The sequence below is a fragment of the Mustela erminea genome, chromosome 9, assembly GCF_009829155.1.
Source record: "Mustela erminea isolate mMusErm1 chromosome 9, mMusErm1.Pri, whole genome shotgun sequence".
Lineage (NCBI taxonomy): Eukaryota > Metazoa > Chordata > Mammalia > Carnivora > Mustelidae > Mustela > Mustela erminea.
This window is the reverse complement of record NC_045622.1, coordinates 21,067,832-21,083,873: the sequence shown is the minus strand read 5'-3', so window position 1 is coordinate 21,083,873 and position 16,042 is coordinate 21,067,832. Positions and strand designations below refer to the sequence as shown.

The window sequence follows — 16,042 nt, the reverse complement described above, 5'->3', positions numbered from 1 at the left end:
CTGGGACCAACTCAGGAATGGGCCCCAGACTGTTGCACTTGCTTCTGCTGGGCACATTCACAGTGGTCTTCATGGACCATGATGAAGGTAAAGCCTGGTGAGGGAGGCAGGGATGGGTGGCGAGAGCCTATGTGGGGAGAAAAGGGAGGTGGTTTCTAACCTTGACTTTTTGGGCTGCTGTACAATGGCTCAAGGAGAATGTTTCTTCTTCTTTTCACAGAGGACCATGGCCCAGATTCGAAATGTATGGCGCAGTTGGTTTGCAGTTTTTGGATTAATAATGCCACAATGAGAGGGGATACTCCTGATTTTGTCAACATTGTCTCTCTACCCTTTCTGAAATACTCTACTCTCCTCACTCACTGCTCTAGTGTCTTTTTTCTTCCCCACCCTTGCATGAAGTGGGGAGGAGGCTTGAATCCCTGGGGTCATAGCTGTCACCACTCAAGGGAGTGAGGACCCCAGGCAGGAGCTGGGAAGGTTGTCAGCTTCCTTCTTGTGAGGTCTACACCTCACTGGTATAAATGTTGATAGCGGGGTAGGCTTCTGAAGGCTAATTCCTTTTCCTAGTGCCCTGCTTTCAATCTTTCCTCTGTTTCTTTAGGGATTCGATTTTGCCATGAATGTGATTTCTTTGATGGATTCAAATGCCGTAGTAAAATGAAACGCTGCTGGAAGTATAATTTGTTCCTGCCGTACAACAGGAGTTGTACCACAGAGCACTATTACTATTCGAATCGAATTACAGGTAAGCCAGGGTTAAAGGGAGACACAAAACATCATCAGTGGTGCCCGCCTTCCCTGGAGTCCAGGACCATGGGAGATACTGGGGAAAGAGGAATTTTCCATACACCAACCGGGGGTAGAGTTGATGTGGAAGGCAGATGTCTCTTGCCTGATCCTGTCCAGAGAAGCCTAGATGAGATGCAGGCACAGCTTTGGGGCTCATTCCTATCCACAGAAAACCAATGAGGTTCTGGAGAGACGTTATTACCAAGAAGATGGTGTGAATAAGCAAGGTGATCGCATCTGCTTTTTTTCTCTCTTTAGGGAGATACCTGTTTCATCTTACAAAACTGTCTTGTAAAATTTGTCAAGAGGGAGTGACCCAAGTATACCACGACTTACTGAAAGAAACACATTGCTGCAATGATAGATCCATGTGTAATACTGGAAAGGATAATTTAGAAAGGTCGGTGCCGTATGGAGAAGATGTAGATTACACTATGCATGATGACATCCAACAATAAAACTTACAGCATAGAAGAACTTAAACTATCTCTGCCAGTAATCTTTGCCCTTCCCTTACACAATGGCAACATCGTTGTATATTATTTCAAAATCCAGACCCTACTCTCCAATCTGTTCTAATAGATCTACCCATGGGAGCTCCATATTTTCTGTGTCAGTGCTTCCATTAAGAGGAAAATGGGAACCCCCGATCTCTGCCTTCTTCTTGGGTTCTCCTGTCTTTACCACTTGATACTGCTTTGCGATCTGTAACTGTCCTCAAGTTCTGATGCTAAACCTGGGTGGAAATCTCTGGCAAAGGGAACAGAGTATTTTTCTCTTATAGCTTCTGAGTAAAGATCAAAAGAAAGTAGACTAGATAGAAATAGGAAAAAGAAATCACAAGATATTTTAGAAGAAGAATTGGGGAGGAATAGAGAAGAGGCATTTACTGGAGGGCAGGAAGGGCTTCTATTAAACAAAGGCTTGAGAAAGTAAATGTGAAGTGAGGAATTCAAACTTCCACAAAAAGAATAGTCGGTGAACTAGACAAGAGAGTCTTTGTGCATGCCACCATTTGGGGAAACTGTACCAGCCACAGTTACACCTAACACATAGCCCTAAGCTACCATGTTTCCAATGATCTCCTCTTGCTTTCAAGGCCAAAGCCAAGTCCATCAGGGTAGGTACTTGGCCTCATTGTTGGCCAACTATTCTGTCTCCTGGCATGTGAGGAATACTGTACCACCCAGTCCCGAAAAATATTTAAATTTTACCTTGCACCCAATGAACTCATTGTTAAAAAGCTGAGTATTTATTGGCACAACCCTGCAACAGATTATGTCAAGGAGAGATAAAAGTTTCAGACTTCACTCTAGTGTTCTAACCAAAATAATAAGCTCTGAAATGACAAAAATGAATCCCTAAATTATTGTTCACTCACTTTAGGTTAAACTTTTCTTTTGTCTCATTTGCCTTCTTATGTGTTAGAATCTACAGAAACTATTATATTTATTTTTTAGCTGAATAATTATGTATACAAATATAATATTATCCCAGGTTTAGTAATTCCCCTCTGGATCCAGGCTTATAAATGCTTATTGTTTTCTACCACATTGTATTTGCATAGACATAATAACACATTTTAAAATACAAATTAATTTTGAAATATTTGCAATATATGTATACTGGGACTTGTCTCAAATTGTGTCACATTAGCAGGCGTATTACACTTTAGCATCTTGAGAAGTAGAAAATATGGTCGACACATCCATTCAGGGCTGGTTAATTCGTTGATATGGATAGAAGGAGATGCTGGCAGTAGTTTCCAACAATGAAGGGATTCACGGGGGAATTACTGTGATGTATGGTTAGTGCCTAGAATGGTCCCAAACCAGTCAAAATTGGAAACTTCACATTAGAGAGGGGAAACAATAGAGATGGTGGAGAAGGCAACCAGTAGTAGGAAGACTATACAGGCAGCTGGAGACTCAGTAGCGCAATGAGTGAAGTGAAGCGAAGCTTCATAAAACACTGTGGCAAAGCCCCCAGCGCTTCGTCATACCCAGACTGGCCCTGCAGGTCCAATCTTTCAGAGCTCGTCCTATTATGTTTCCCGTCTTGGATTTCCAGGAGATTCTGACTCCCCTATTGCCCCATTTACAATGCCCCATCACCTCCTAATTTCCTTGCCCAAGTGGAGTACATCTCTGTTCTTTGCATTTGGTGGTGGTGGTTGTGGGGGGGCGGGGAGATAGGACATAGAAGAAGCCACGAGGAAAGACAGACTCTGAACATGGAACCTAGTTCCAGATTCCAGTCCAGAACACTCTTTCTGGCCAAAGATTCCTTGGATTCCTTACTCGGAGACAGACTGAGACAGGAAAAATTGATCAAAGGAAGACAAACCAATTGTATGGAACTAGAAATCTGGAGGACTATTCATCGTTGGAAAACAGGGTTTCTTTCATAGAGATGTGTGTATAAACCTAGAAACCCAATAGAAATGTGCTCATGATTGACAAGCTCTCAGAAAACCACACCACAGAACTTCTGTTCTGCTCACAAATTTTGCACCAGTCATGATTGGACTGAAATACCAGGAGGCCGGCCCCGGAACGTCATACAGAGATATGATATACTCTACATGGACATATTATAGGATCCGGGGCTCACTGTTTGATCTCATGTTTAGCACATGATGGAGCTCTAAGATGGATGGAGCTCTAAGAAGACTTGAATATTTGAAAATGTGCCCTGTAAGTATTCAACACAGACGTACGGATGGCCTGATTTATTCTGGAGGTGCTGCTCACAGCGACAAAAAAAAAAATTGGAAACATAAACATTATTGTTCCCTTTCGGCACTTTGGGTAGTTATAGCTCTGTCACAGACTGATACTGGCCCTCAGGCAGAGGAAGTAGTCTCTGGAAGAACACGTGTTCTTTTCCCATGACTGGGAAAAGGCTGTGAGTCTGGAGGTTGAGAGCACCTGCCTCAAACTTTGTGGGCTGATTTTAAAATCTTTGCTTAGGACCATCAAGGTAGGACTGTGGTCTTTCAGTTGGGACAAGTGAGAGACAGCAGTGTGGTTTATGAACCTCTACAAATCCTCTCATCAGTAAGGCAGAAGAGCTAGGACAGCAAAAGCAGAGTTCCATCTGCTAGCAAGATCTGCTCGGGTGGCCTCAGCCCTCAAAGATCTCAGACATGTAGAAAATACGCCACTGAAATTCCTCCCACAAACACAGAGTTCCATTCCAAGGAAGAAAGGAACAGTCATTAGAAGCGAAATTGAGCCGGGAATCGAGGCGAAGGTTTTAAGACAAAGTTGGAATGTTGTTGGGAGAGGAGATAGCAGGTAGCAACACTTGGAAATCACTATAGAGGTTGCTCTGGAGAGATGAAAAATTTTAAGTACTTCCCTTTTACTGCTTTCAAGAGATGGAGCTAGGAAACAACCCCCCCACACCCCGCACTCTGTCCACTGCCAGCGCCAACATAGGGATCTTCCTGGAAAAACACATGTGTGTATGACATTTAAACATGTATGACATAAAAGAACTGCACATAAACCCCTAATAATGTTACGAGACAAATGCACTGAACACCATACTTACAGAAAACAGAAGGGTGCCGGAAAATGACGGCTGCAAAATTGATAGAAACTCAATGTGAGATTTCAAAGTGAACTAAAAGAAATAAGGGAAGTGATAGAAACTATGAAAAAGCAGCATAGAAAACACTTCTTAAAGATTTATTTATTAGAGAGAGAGAGGGGGGGAGAGTTCTCACGTGTGCACACACACGAGTGGAGGAAGGGGAAGAGGGAGAGGCTCTCCAGCGCACTCCCCGCTGAGATCATGACCTGAGCTGGAACCAAGAGTCCCACACTTAACTGACTGAGCCACCCAAGTGCCCCAGAAAAAGATTTTCTTTTTTTTAATGTTCAGCTTCTTTCTTTAAGATTTCAGTCTAAAAGCCATTTTAGGTGGCTTTTTAGATGGACTGAGCAAGATAGACCCCCCCATGATGGAGGTTACTGGCTAGAGGCGCAACATGGGCTGTTGGAAGCCCAAATGGGTGAGGACGACATCCGCGTGCTGTGGTGCAGGTTGTCAGAGTTTGCTCTGGCGAGGAGAGTGTCCCTGCAGAGTGGTGTGGTGGTAGATGGGGGTGAACATGGGCGGTTGGTGACTGAGTGGACTGAGCAAGTTTCACTTGGTCTAGTGTTGGTCATTGGAGTCCAAGCTGCGTGAGGAAGGCAACTTGTGTGGTGGACAGCTGTGGCAGGCTGGTAAGGAATGCTGAGATGTAAGTGGGGTACATGGTGACCCAAAAAAGGATATGGCCCCTGAAAGTTGCCAGAAGGGGATCTGCATGTGGGGGTGACACTGGAGTATCTGTGGGGGAGGGGGGATGCTGGAGTCCAAGGCGGGTGGTAGCAATGGGAGTTCAGTCTTGTACAGAGGGGAATAACAAAACAAGAAATGTATTGAGGATAATAAGAGCCCAGTTTCTCAGTATTGTAGAAAGGATTTATAGATACGGGAAGAGAAAAAAGAAAAACTAGCATAAATTCTAGATGGAAGTGCGCATGTCTGGGGAAGAGGGCCGTTCACGCATGCACACACTTGCATGTGTACATCCACACGTGTGTTCTTCAATTTCCGCCGTGGCGAAGCCCTGAGGGCAGTGACACTCCAGCGGCCACGTGCATACCTAGCACCATGATTTTGGTATCTCAATAACGTTCCCACTGAGAAGAAGCAGGGCTTCCTAGAGAGAAATTATAAAATGAGTCTGGCTCTCTGCTCAGCGGGGAGCTTGCTTCCCCCTCTCTCTCTGCCTGCCTCTCTGCCTACTTGTGATCCCTGTCTCTCTGTCCAATAAAAGTAAATAAAATATTTTTAAAAATTTAAAAAAAAATAAAATGAGCCTGAACATTTGGCTGAGGCAAATAGAAGGAAATGTTCCAAGAAGGATGAAGAATATTGAAAGGAGACAGGAGCGAGCTTGAAGCGACTCTTCCTGATCGAATCTAAACATTAAAATGTGTGTGACAGTAACAAATTATAATCAGTTCAACAAAAATAGGAAAATGAGCTTATACTTCATAATCAAATAAAGAGGGCTCATCCTACCAGTTTGGCAGAAATCAGTCTCCATCTGTGAGCATGCTCCTTCCCACTCCTATTTTTCCCAGGGCGCTAGAACCATACAGGGTAGAAAGCCTGAGTGTGCGTGAAGTCCGGGGGGGTGGGCGGGGTGCAATCTGCTCATGGCACGGCTCTGTACAGAGGTTACTGTTGAGAAATCCAGTGACCAGACTCACATGGCTTGCTCAGATCCCACCAATTCCAGCCTCTTCCATGCCACGCTAGACACATGGGAATATCTGTGTGGCTGCTTCTGGTCTCATGTCCTTGGCGGTATCCTGCAGCTCTTCCATATCTAGGAGTTGATGCCTTCCTGTGAGGTTGCCAGGCAAGCAGGGTGCAAGTTACTACCTCCAGACCCCTCTAGATGCCCTCTCCTCTTCTCCGACCCCCCAACCTCAAAGACCGTCTCCTTCCTGGCAGAAAAGCTTGTTTTCTTCTGGATTCCTGATGCAAATTCCTTTCTACACTCTACCCTTCTCCTCACTCTGGGAATAGCATTCATGAACAAAATTCAAGAAGACCCAAGCTATCTCTTTTCATTTTGCTACTTCCCTCCCTGAGAGGCCAGGGTCATGGGCTTTAGCGGGAGTATGGTAAGAAGGATAATACTAAAAGAGAGAAACACAAGGAAGAAAGAAAAGGAAAAAAAGAAAAAAGAAAAGGGAAGAAAAGAACCTACTGTAGAAGGAAGGCGAAAAGCCAGGAAAAGAATTGACCTATTCTCGGTCTTATCCTTTTTCTTTCTTTCTTTTTTTTTTTTTTTTTTTTTTTTTTTTTTTGGAGAGAAAGCGTGAGCACGTGATGGGGGCTGGGCAGAGGGAAAGGGAGTGAGAAAATCTTAAGCAGGCTCCACGCCCAACCCAGAGCCCAAGGCTGGGTTTGATCTCAACACACTGAGATCTTGACTGGAACTAAAAATCATGAGTCAGACGCTTACATCTCTTGTCTTCTTATTCTGAAGCAGTTTTGGTACACAGTGAAAGCTCTAGATTTTGTAAGAACCTGCCGGAGACACTGGTCTTGCTCTCGAAGTGTTTCGTTTCCCCCTACTCCATCACCACAACCACCAGGGACCAAGATGGAAAATCTAGAAAAGAAGAGCACTTTTTCTTACACAGACAGAAGGCAGAACCATGAGCTTGCGATCCGAAACAGTGGCTTTCCAGGAAATCCTCATGAAGAGGCTTAGACAATAATGTCATCCAGAGGTTGGAGCCCCCAGAGGAAACGCAACCTCTACAGGTTTTCATTGCATAAGTCAGAGACCCTGCAGCACCTGAACGTCACCAAGTAGACACTCCATTTTATTTTGTCCACATTAGCACAGTTTTCCAGGCAGCCCATGAAGGTTAACCACAGAGTCCCATCTTCTGTGGGAGGAAAGAGAAACAGGTTAGCAAAAAGGTTTCTGCAAAGAAACTTCTTTGCAGACCGTACCAGCAGACAAGAACAGCCTTGTGGGTAGCTCAAGTCTCTGTTATCCAAACAGGCAGAACTGTAAGATGTTCCCAGGTGAAGACTTCCCAGAAGGAAAGCAGTGGCAGAAGAATTTGCAAAAGTTCTTGGGAGTGGGGAGGTGATGACAGCAGTGACGGAGGGATTTCCAAAGCTGGATGTCTCAGTGGAGAATCTTAACACTGGTTTAAGTCAGGGTTGTAAATGCCAAGGTTTTGCTTAGCACGAAATGTAGGAAAACCAAGAGGGCCATTTAGCTCGCGTCTGTTGCTGACACTGGTCCTTTTATCTTCACAGTTTAAAACCACCCCATGGAGGTCCAGGCAGGGACAGATGAGGAGCTGCCCTCCCCTCTCCAACAAGCGCCTGGTCCCCACTGGCCATATTGTGCCTCCCCTCTCCTCCCCACCCAGTCTCCCTACTTTCTGCAAGCTTCTCAGATTACTGGTTCCATAGCTACAGATCCCCACCCCTCAGGGACCTCCTCCATCTATTTTCCATTTTGGCTTGTGATGGGGTAGAGAGATCAAGCATCCCAGGGCTGGAGCTGCCTGGGGCAAAGTAAGGTCCCTGCTTTGTTCCATGGCACCTATGTCCCGTTCAGCTTCTCGCACACACCCCCATCCCCCAACTTACTCTTGAAAATCTTCCCAGTCACGCAGCCCTCGTCTTCTGTAGCAGTGCACACTCCTCTGCCTCTGGAACACCTTTCTCCTGGAAACTGCAGGTGGCACATCCTACACTGAACGAGGTCTGTCATCGGACCGAGAAACCAGGAACAGAAGTGAGAAGCGATCTCCTGCTGCCACGAGAAAGCCCACCTCCCCGTTCCGATCTGAAGTCGGCTTGGAGTCCAGAAGGCTTTCACAGAGACCCAGGAATTACGGGCATTTGCCTCTTTTAAGAGAGGCTGTACCAGGAGCGGGACTGGAGTTTACACTCTTGGGAGTCTGGCTGGGGGAAAAATGGGAGGGGAAAGAAAGGGGGCGGGGCAAGGAAAAGAACGAACTCAAGACGGAGATAATCACGTCCTCTTCATACTCACTGGTATAACGGGAATCCTCGATAAGTATTTCCTGGACTGTACTGGCAAGGAGAAACAAAAGCGATCTGCAATTTCGTCCCAGATTTAGCCCCGTACAGGGCCCCTGAAATGCTTGTAATACATGGGGTCCGACAATGCTTTTCACCTGGGGCCACTCTAGGCTCTTTCTGTCCTTCCAAAGCCTTGGCACCTGCCTCCTGGCATCTCTGCACATCTTCCTTCATTTCCCTTCACCTTCTTGGGGCTAGAGCACAGGCCACAGGAGAAAGATAAACACACCCATTCCCCCCTTGTTCCCTTCTTTGTAATTGACCTGTGCAGCTTGCTTCGCTACCTGTGCCTGGAAGCTGACAAAGGGGAAAAGTGTCTGAAATTCACAAAGTTGCCACTGGGTAGGGCTAACCAACTGGTACCCGGAAGGTCAATATCCACTCCCGCCTCTCTCTTTGACTTGCCCTGGAGTACACTCACCCCATCCCCTTGTCACCTGCAGCTCCTGTTGTTTTGTCAAACCCGTCCTGCTGTTAAGAGGCTGCTGAATGCTGAAACTCAAGGTCTATCTCTGGATTCCTTTCAACACCCAGGGCCCGCTCTGCCTGGCTCATCTCCTCTCTCCTCCCTCCTCCCATCTCCCCCCTCCCACCCCATGATCTGTTTCTACTCACTTGTGTGCTCCTTGTCACGCAGTGACCCAGACAGCACTGTTGGGGGAAAGGATACGTGCTCTGCAGACCTCATTTTACAAACCCCGCCTCAGAGCTTCCATGAAAATCTTCCCAATTCTTTTATAATCCCCCTATTTCCACCTCTAAGGGGGAGATGAAGCCTCTGGTGAAGGTCCCAGGGATGTGATGCATTGGAGGTGAACGGCATGGTATTAGAACGATCATGTGGCTCCCTTCAGAACCCCTCCCTCCGTCATGGGAGCTCTAGCCTGTTCCCTACCCTGGACATACCACACCAACCGCCAACCCCAGAGACTCACTTCTAATGCAGCCGAACAGGATCGAGAGTCCCAAAAGCAGGGGCTTGTCCATTTTGAAAAGAGAAAGGAGTGGGTTAGGGCAGGAAGCTGCCAGGTGCCTATTTATACCTCTGCTAGGCTGGGCTTCCCCGGGAGGGCTTAGGGGTGGCGACACTGCAGAAGGTGCTGGGAAGGCATACTCCACCCCTAGGGAAACCGGTGACTTTGCATATTCTCTTTTTGGAAAACTAGGGCGAAAAGGAACCCGAAATTCCCTGGACCTGATTTATTCCAGTCTGACCACCCAAGATGGTTGATGCCATGTTCTGTGGGGTTTTTTTCTTTTTTTCAGGATACCACACTGTGGGAAAATATGAGGGTAAGTCAGAGCTAGGTGGGTACGATTCAGAGTCACCTATGCCAAGGTGCTCTTTAAAGCTGAAAAGAGTCTATGAGCGCAAATCATGGCAATGCAGAAAGGGCATTGAGCATAGACCCTTAAAAGGCATAGATATGAGGAGTGGAGAAGAGAGGTGGGAGGTTAGACTCTGGGACGCTGACAGAGGATTCCCAGTTTCACACCCAGTCACCCGGGAACAAAGCAGACCCTGGCCATAAGAGCTGAGGAAGAATCTGCTTCCCATCCTGGAGTTTCCCAGGGATTGAGAGAGATTTTGTTAGGAAACAGAGGTCTGAGATTCCTCCTGGAGCCAGGGAAGCTGGTCCTTCCCACTTGGTGTCAGGCCAGGTGCTGGGGGACGGGGGTTACCCCAACTCTGAGAAGGACTAGGTATTCGGTCAGAGAGGTGGCTGGAGGTACAAAGTCCCATGGAGGGGATTGAGCCGGCGGCTTCTAGGAACAGCCACACCTAGTATCTCGTTCTAAGTTTTCTGGTAGTTTCCTTCAGTTATTCTTATACCTGTAACAGGTGGGAGCCTCGTCTCTGCTGTCATTGCAAGGAATTGAGGGAAACGTCTGTGCCTGTACTTAGGGCAAAACAATAGAGAGAGAGAAACAGCAACCAGAAGGAAGCAGACTACAATGGGGCACAATTTAGGGCTGCAGAAGCAAAGTGGGGTCGTGTTCTAAGCCAGATGTTGGCTGAAGACATAGGGGACAGTAAAAGTGACGTGTGTGTGGAGGAGATTTTCCTCATAACATATTGGAGGTTATTAGTGTAACTAGTTAACTGCTTCCCCGAGACACCTGGAACCCTGATGAAGCTTTGAAAGAAGACCATTAAGTATTTATGTGTTCCTTACACACACACACACACACACACACACACGACATCACTGATTCTTGTGTTCTGCATATTTACAAACAGATCTTTCCCTTTCCCTCCTCCCGTTGCCCTGGAATTCAGCATCTTCTCTTGCGGCTTTACATTCCTTTCTCTGACCTTTTGAGCTCTCCCTTCTTTACCTACTAGGAATTCCATATTTCATTGTTTGGCTAATGGCAGCCCACAAGAAAGGAGGAAAGGCTTTCTTCCTCCGCCTCTTCAGAAACCGTCTCTTCTCCTGATGACACACCTGTGTTCTGCCACTTCTCCTCAAGCAGAATTTTCCTCTCCCAGCCTTCGTGATCCACCTGGACTCCTAGCTTACAGCCGAACCCTATTTTATTGACTTACTTATCTCTGAAAGTCTCCTCAAAATCATCCTTCCAAGGATAGCCCATGATACCTGATTTTCTTACTGGGCCTCCTCTTTCCTTTTCTCAGCGCCCCTAGTTCTTTTCTGATCCTCTTAAAGCAGCCCACATAATTCAGGTTATGACATATATTTCAGACCTGTGACTTAACAGTACCCAGGAATGAATCCCTTTTGCCGATTGCCCTAAGGTTTATGTAAATCTGTCACAATCCCTTGCTCATGACGCTCTCCCTTCTAACCACCACAGACTTCTGGGGGCCCACCTGTTAGTCCAGAAGAGTAGCCCAACCACTCAACTCTGAGAGCGACGAGGTAGGTGTCTTTATGTGTCTGGTTAGAAGCTGTTTTGATTATGGACTAGCATTTTTGGTTTGCCTCTCCAATGTTTTCATGTAAGTCAGAAAAAACAAAATGATGTTTTTTGAATGGAAACTCACCTTCCAATTCTAAGGCATCATTATTTTTAATTTTTTAAGATTAAGATTTTAAGATTTGTTTATATAGAGAGAGAGAAAGCGAGCATGTGCATGCATGAGGAGGGGAGGGGCAGAGGGAGAGAGAGAATCCCCAAGCAGACCCGCCACCACTGAGTGCAGAGCCTGACACGGGGTTCCACCCCAGGACCCTGAGATCACAATCTAGGCAGAAATCAAGAGTCTGACACTTAACCCACTGAGCCACCCAGGTCCCCCAAGTTACCACTATTTTTAAAGGAAATGGATCTACTCTACAGCGAATACAACCACAATATCGAGAAAATCACTGGTAATTAAGATATTTTCACATAATGACTTTTTAAATTTTATTTTACTTTTTTAAAGATTTCACTTATTTATTTGAGAGAGAAAGAGAGTGAGAGAGAGAACATGAGAGGGGAGAAGGTCAGAGGGAGAAACAGACTCCTCGTGGAACTGGGAGCCCAGGGAGCCTAGGACTCGATCCTGGGACTCCAGGATCATGACCTGAGCCTAAGGCAGTTGCTTAACCAACTGAGCCACCCAGGCACTCAATATAATGGCCTTTTTGAAGAGGTTCATGGGACCACAGGTGAATACCGCCAGGATCTGAGGAATGAGACCTCCACAGAGGCAGATCCCACACAGAGGCGTCTCAACAAAATGAAGAATTTCAATTACTGTTCTGGTATAACACCAATGGCTTCAGGGTCCTGGGCTCTTCCCAGCACCCACAGGACTTGTTCCAGTGATCTAGCAGGGACAGGACAGTTTCTTCTAAATCAGCGTTTGGGAAAATGGTACTATCAGAACAGCCTGTCTCTTTTCCTTCAGGCCAGTGACCAGCACAGCCTTGGGTAACTGAGATGAGATGAAATCAGAGACGTTCTACTCTATGGAGAGATGTGAAAACAGCAACAGGCACTATGAGCAGGTCCAAGAAAGAACATAAAAGGAGTGTATCTGGGGAGACTTTACGTGTGTATTCTTTTCTATCACGAGACTCATGATCCCCAAGGATTTCCTGGGACTCTCAGAATTGTTCATTATGTCCACAGTTCCCTAGATGGTTCCCTCCTATGATGGAGAAGAGAGTGTGGACATTGAGGTGACTAAAAAGCAAGGCTAGGACCCAAGGGAGCAGACATAACCGCTCATCCACCCATTTTTTCTCTTATGATTTACAGCTTTAAAACAAAACAAAACAAACAAAACAAAACACCTCCTCTACTTTCAATACGCTGTTTCAACAAACCTATCTTTCACCGGGAGAACTCATTCAAAGGGTGACCTCAGCTAAGGAGAAATTAGGGAATCTTCTTGTGTGCTTTCCATGGGAAAGTCACCAGAACACAGAGGCCATGCTTAGAGACCTTTTTGCAAAACCTCAGGCACTCCCCATGGTGACACAAAGCTCTCTGTATTGCTTTGTTTGCAACATACTATTTAAATGAATCCTTAAGATTACAAAAATAATTTCTCTGGGTTCAGAGACTGTTCCTGACTGGTTGGCCAAAAGAGATTTCCCCCTTATTTCCTGTATGTGTGTGTGAGAGAGAGAGAGAGAACGAGTGAGAGAGAGTGTGTATGTGTGTAGAGCCTATATTTTATACTGATGAAAAATAATACACATACCAAAAACTGTCAAAAACATAAGTGCATATCTTAAATCATTGACCATGAGCCAGGTTATGAAATCGAATATTGCCAAAACCACAGAAAATTCCCCACACCAAGGGCTCCTTCCTAACTACATTCTCCTTTTTCCTCATCTAGTGGGAAACATCCTTTCTCTTAAGGAACTTAACCATTGTTTGGTTTTATAGTTTTATCACACTATATATTTTTTTAAGATTTTATTGATTTATTTGAGAGGGAGAGCACGAGCAGGGGGACAGAGGGAGAGGAAGAAGCAATCTCCCCACTGAGCAAGGAGCCCAACGCAGGGTTCCATCCCAGGACCCTGGGATCATGACTTGAGCTAAAGGCAGACACTTAACCGACTGAGCCACCCAGGCGCCCACCACACTATATAGACACTATATAGACAGTGATAAAATGTTAAAAGTAAGCAGAAGACAATAAACATAATAGCTGCAAGCGAGTGTTTGACTGGCAGCTGAATTCTCAATCAGAACGACAGAAACAAGAAATTGCTGGGATGAATCTTTAATACAGTGGAAGTAGAGCACTGCCAGGACAGAATTCCATATCCAGAGGAAAACATTCTTCAGGAATAAAGTGAAATAAGGACATTGTTAGGCAACAGTAATGCCATCAACAAATCTGCACTTAGAGGGGTGCCTGGGTGGCTCAGTCAGTTAAGCATCTGCCTTCAGCTCTGGTCATGACCTCAGGGTCCTGGGATCGAGCCCCACATCAGGCTTCCTGCTCAGGGGGGAGTCTGCTTCTCCCTCTCCCTCTCCCCCCACTCATGCTCTCTCTCTTTCTTCTCTCAAATAAATAAATCTTAAAAGGAAAGAATCTCAAGAAATTACCAAACATAGTAGAGAGTCTCTGTGTATTTTTCATCCATCTTTCCCAATGAAACATTGTAAATAATCATAATTCATTCTACAAACCAGGGAATAGATATGGTATAATACTATTAATCGAACTATGTCCCTCATTCATTCATACAAAAGACTTCTTGCCTTTTGGCTAAAATCGAGTGTAAACTATGTACCTTATTCAAATTTCATGTTTTTACATGTATGCATTTTTTTGGTGTATACTATTTTTTTAAAAGATTTTATTTATTTGACAGAGAAAGAGAGAAAAGTAGGCAGAGAGGCAGGCAGAGAGAGAGGAGGAAGCAGGCTCCCCGCTGAACAGAGAACCCAATGTGGGGCTTGATCCCAAGACCCTGAGATCATGACCTGAGCCAAAGGCAGAGACTTAACCCACTGAGCTACCCAGGTGCCCCTTTTTGGTGTATACTATTATTAAAATGTGTCACAGGTATAGATTTGTGAAATAATCACCAAATTGGGGTATATAACAGTTCCATCCCATCCCTTACACTCAGACACTCTAACACCAGAGCCTGATAACCACTGACCTCTTCCCCATCACCATAATGTTATCATTCAGAAGGTGTTCCAAAAATGGGATCATATAGTATGTAATCCTTTAAGACTGGATTTTTCCAGTCAGCATAATACACTTGAGAGCTGTCCAGTTGCTGTGTGTATCAAGTTCTTTTTTTATTGCAGAATAGTAATCCATTGTATGAATGTACCATGGCTTCTTTATCCACTCGTCCATTGAAGAAAATCTGCGGTTTTTTCCCCCAGTTTAATCCAGACTAATACAAGTAAAGCTGCTTTGAATAGTCTTTTTCAGGTTCTTGTGTGAACATACATATTTTTTCTTCCTCTAGGATAAAAGACATTATACTGAGTTTAAAAATCTAGACCCAAAGTGTTTAGATGCTTTAGCAGTCAACAATTAGTGACATTTCTAGAGACAGAGAGCAGATCAGTGGCTCAACGGGTAGGAGGTAGGATAGTGGTGCTGACTGCGAAGGGGCATGAGGATGTTTTCTGGGGGTGATGGAAATGTCCTATAGGGTCCTATTAGGGTTGTGGTTATGGTGGGCACATATGTCAACACTCACTGAAATCCACATTTTGAATGAGTTCATTTCAACATGCACAATCTATACCTTAGTAAAATGGATTCAAAAAGTGCTTTGTGCATGAGTCTCATTATAATTCTTCCTTGCGTTGTTCATATATGATTTCTGCAGGGCCCTGATGCTGCCCCCAGGGGCTAAAGTCTCACTAACAAGAAATCCCAAGCCCCAGGGAAGGATAAATCTTTTTCCACATTCTGATCTAAAAGCTCAAAGAAGGTTTTCAGTTTTGAGGACAAGGAATGGGGTCACATGGGTCCAAATTTCTGTCCTGTAGAAGCTTTGATTAGCAGTCCATCCTCAAGGTGAAGGGATTAAAATCAGACAGTAATGACAGTAACAGCCATGGGGAATCAGAATGGCCTTGAGTACTGAAGTGCTTTGATAATGTCTCTATTACCAGAATTAGACCGACAAAGGGTAGCATGTCCTGCTTTTCCAACCACTGGCACTACAAATCCATTCTGTATCTTCCTGCTTGCACTGAGCCTACAGATCAGAGGGATGTGAAGGCTTAGGTTCTTCTCACATCTTTCCTCTTCTGGAAGTTTCTGTAGTTTTCTAGACCCCCCCCCCCATCATGAGGGAGGGTGCTTTGAAGCTCATTCCCCAAAGTTACTCTCTCCCCAGACTTTCCTCCCTGGCTTTTGGCATGTCTGCTGTTTGCCTTAACCCTAATGTCTCCCGCCAGGTAGTAACCAGAGCTTGTCCCTTTACCTTTCAACGTATTCAAGGAAAACCCTGCGCTTAGCTGCTTATCTGCCCTGGGAGAGTTACAAGTCAGGTGAAATAAAAACAACTGTAGAAAGGTGAAGACAAACACAAGTCTTGGACAACAAGGTCATTTTGCTTCCTCTGGAACCAGGTTACCCACATCAGAGAATGAAGTCTGCCGGGACGAATGCTAAGTTTCAAATGCCACAAAACTCTCCGTG

At 45.2% G+C, this 16,042-nt stretch overlaps 1 protein-coding gene across 1 annotated transcript; it reads right to left on the bottom strand.

Moving 5' to 3' along the window:
• Positions 1-7,128: 7,128 nt before the first annotated feature.
• On the bottom strand, positions 7,129-8,160 carry PATE1 (prostate and testis expressed 1). The gene is made up of 2 exons (XM_032356522.1): positions 7,984-8,160; positions 7,129-7,262 (listed from the first exon to the last, which is right to left on the bottom strand). Exons 1-2 carry the CDS (start codon positions 8,105-8,107, stop codon positions 7,129-7,131), a joined length of 258 nt encoding a protein of 85 aa, XP_032212413.1. The 5' UTR covers positions 8,108-8,160.
• Between the last annotated feature and the right edge of the window lie 7,882 nt (positions 8,161-16,042).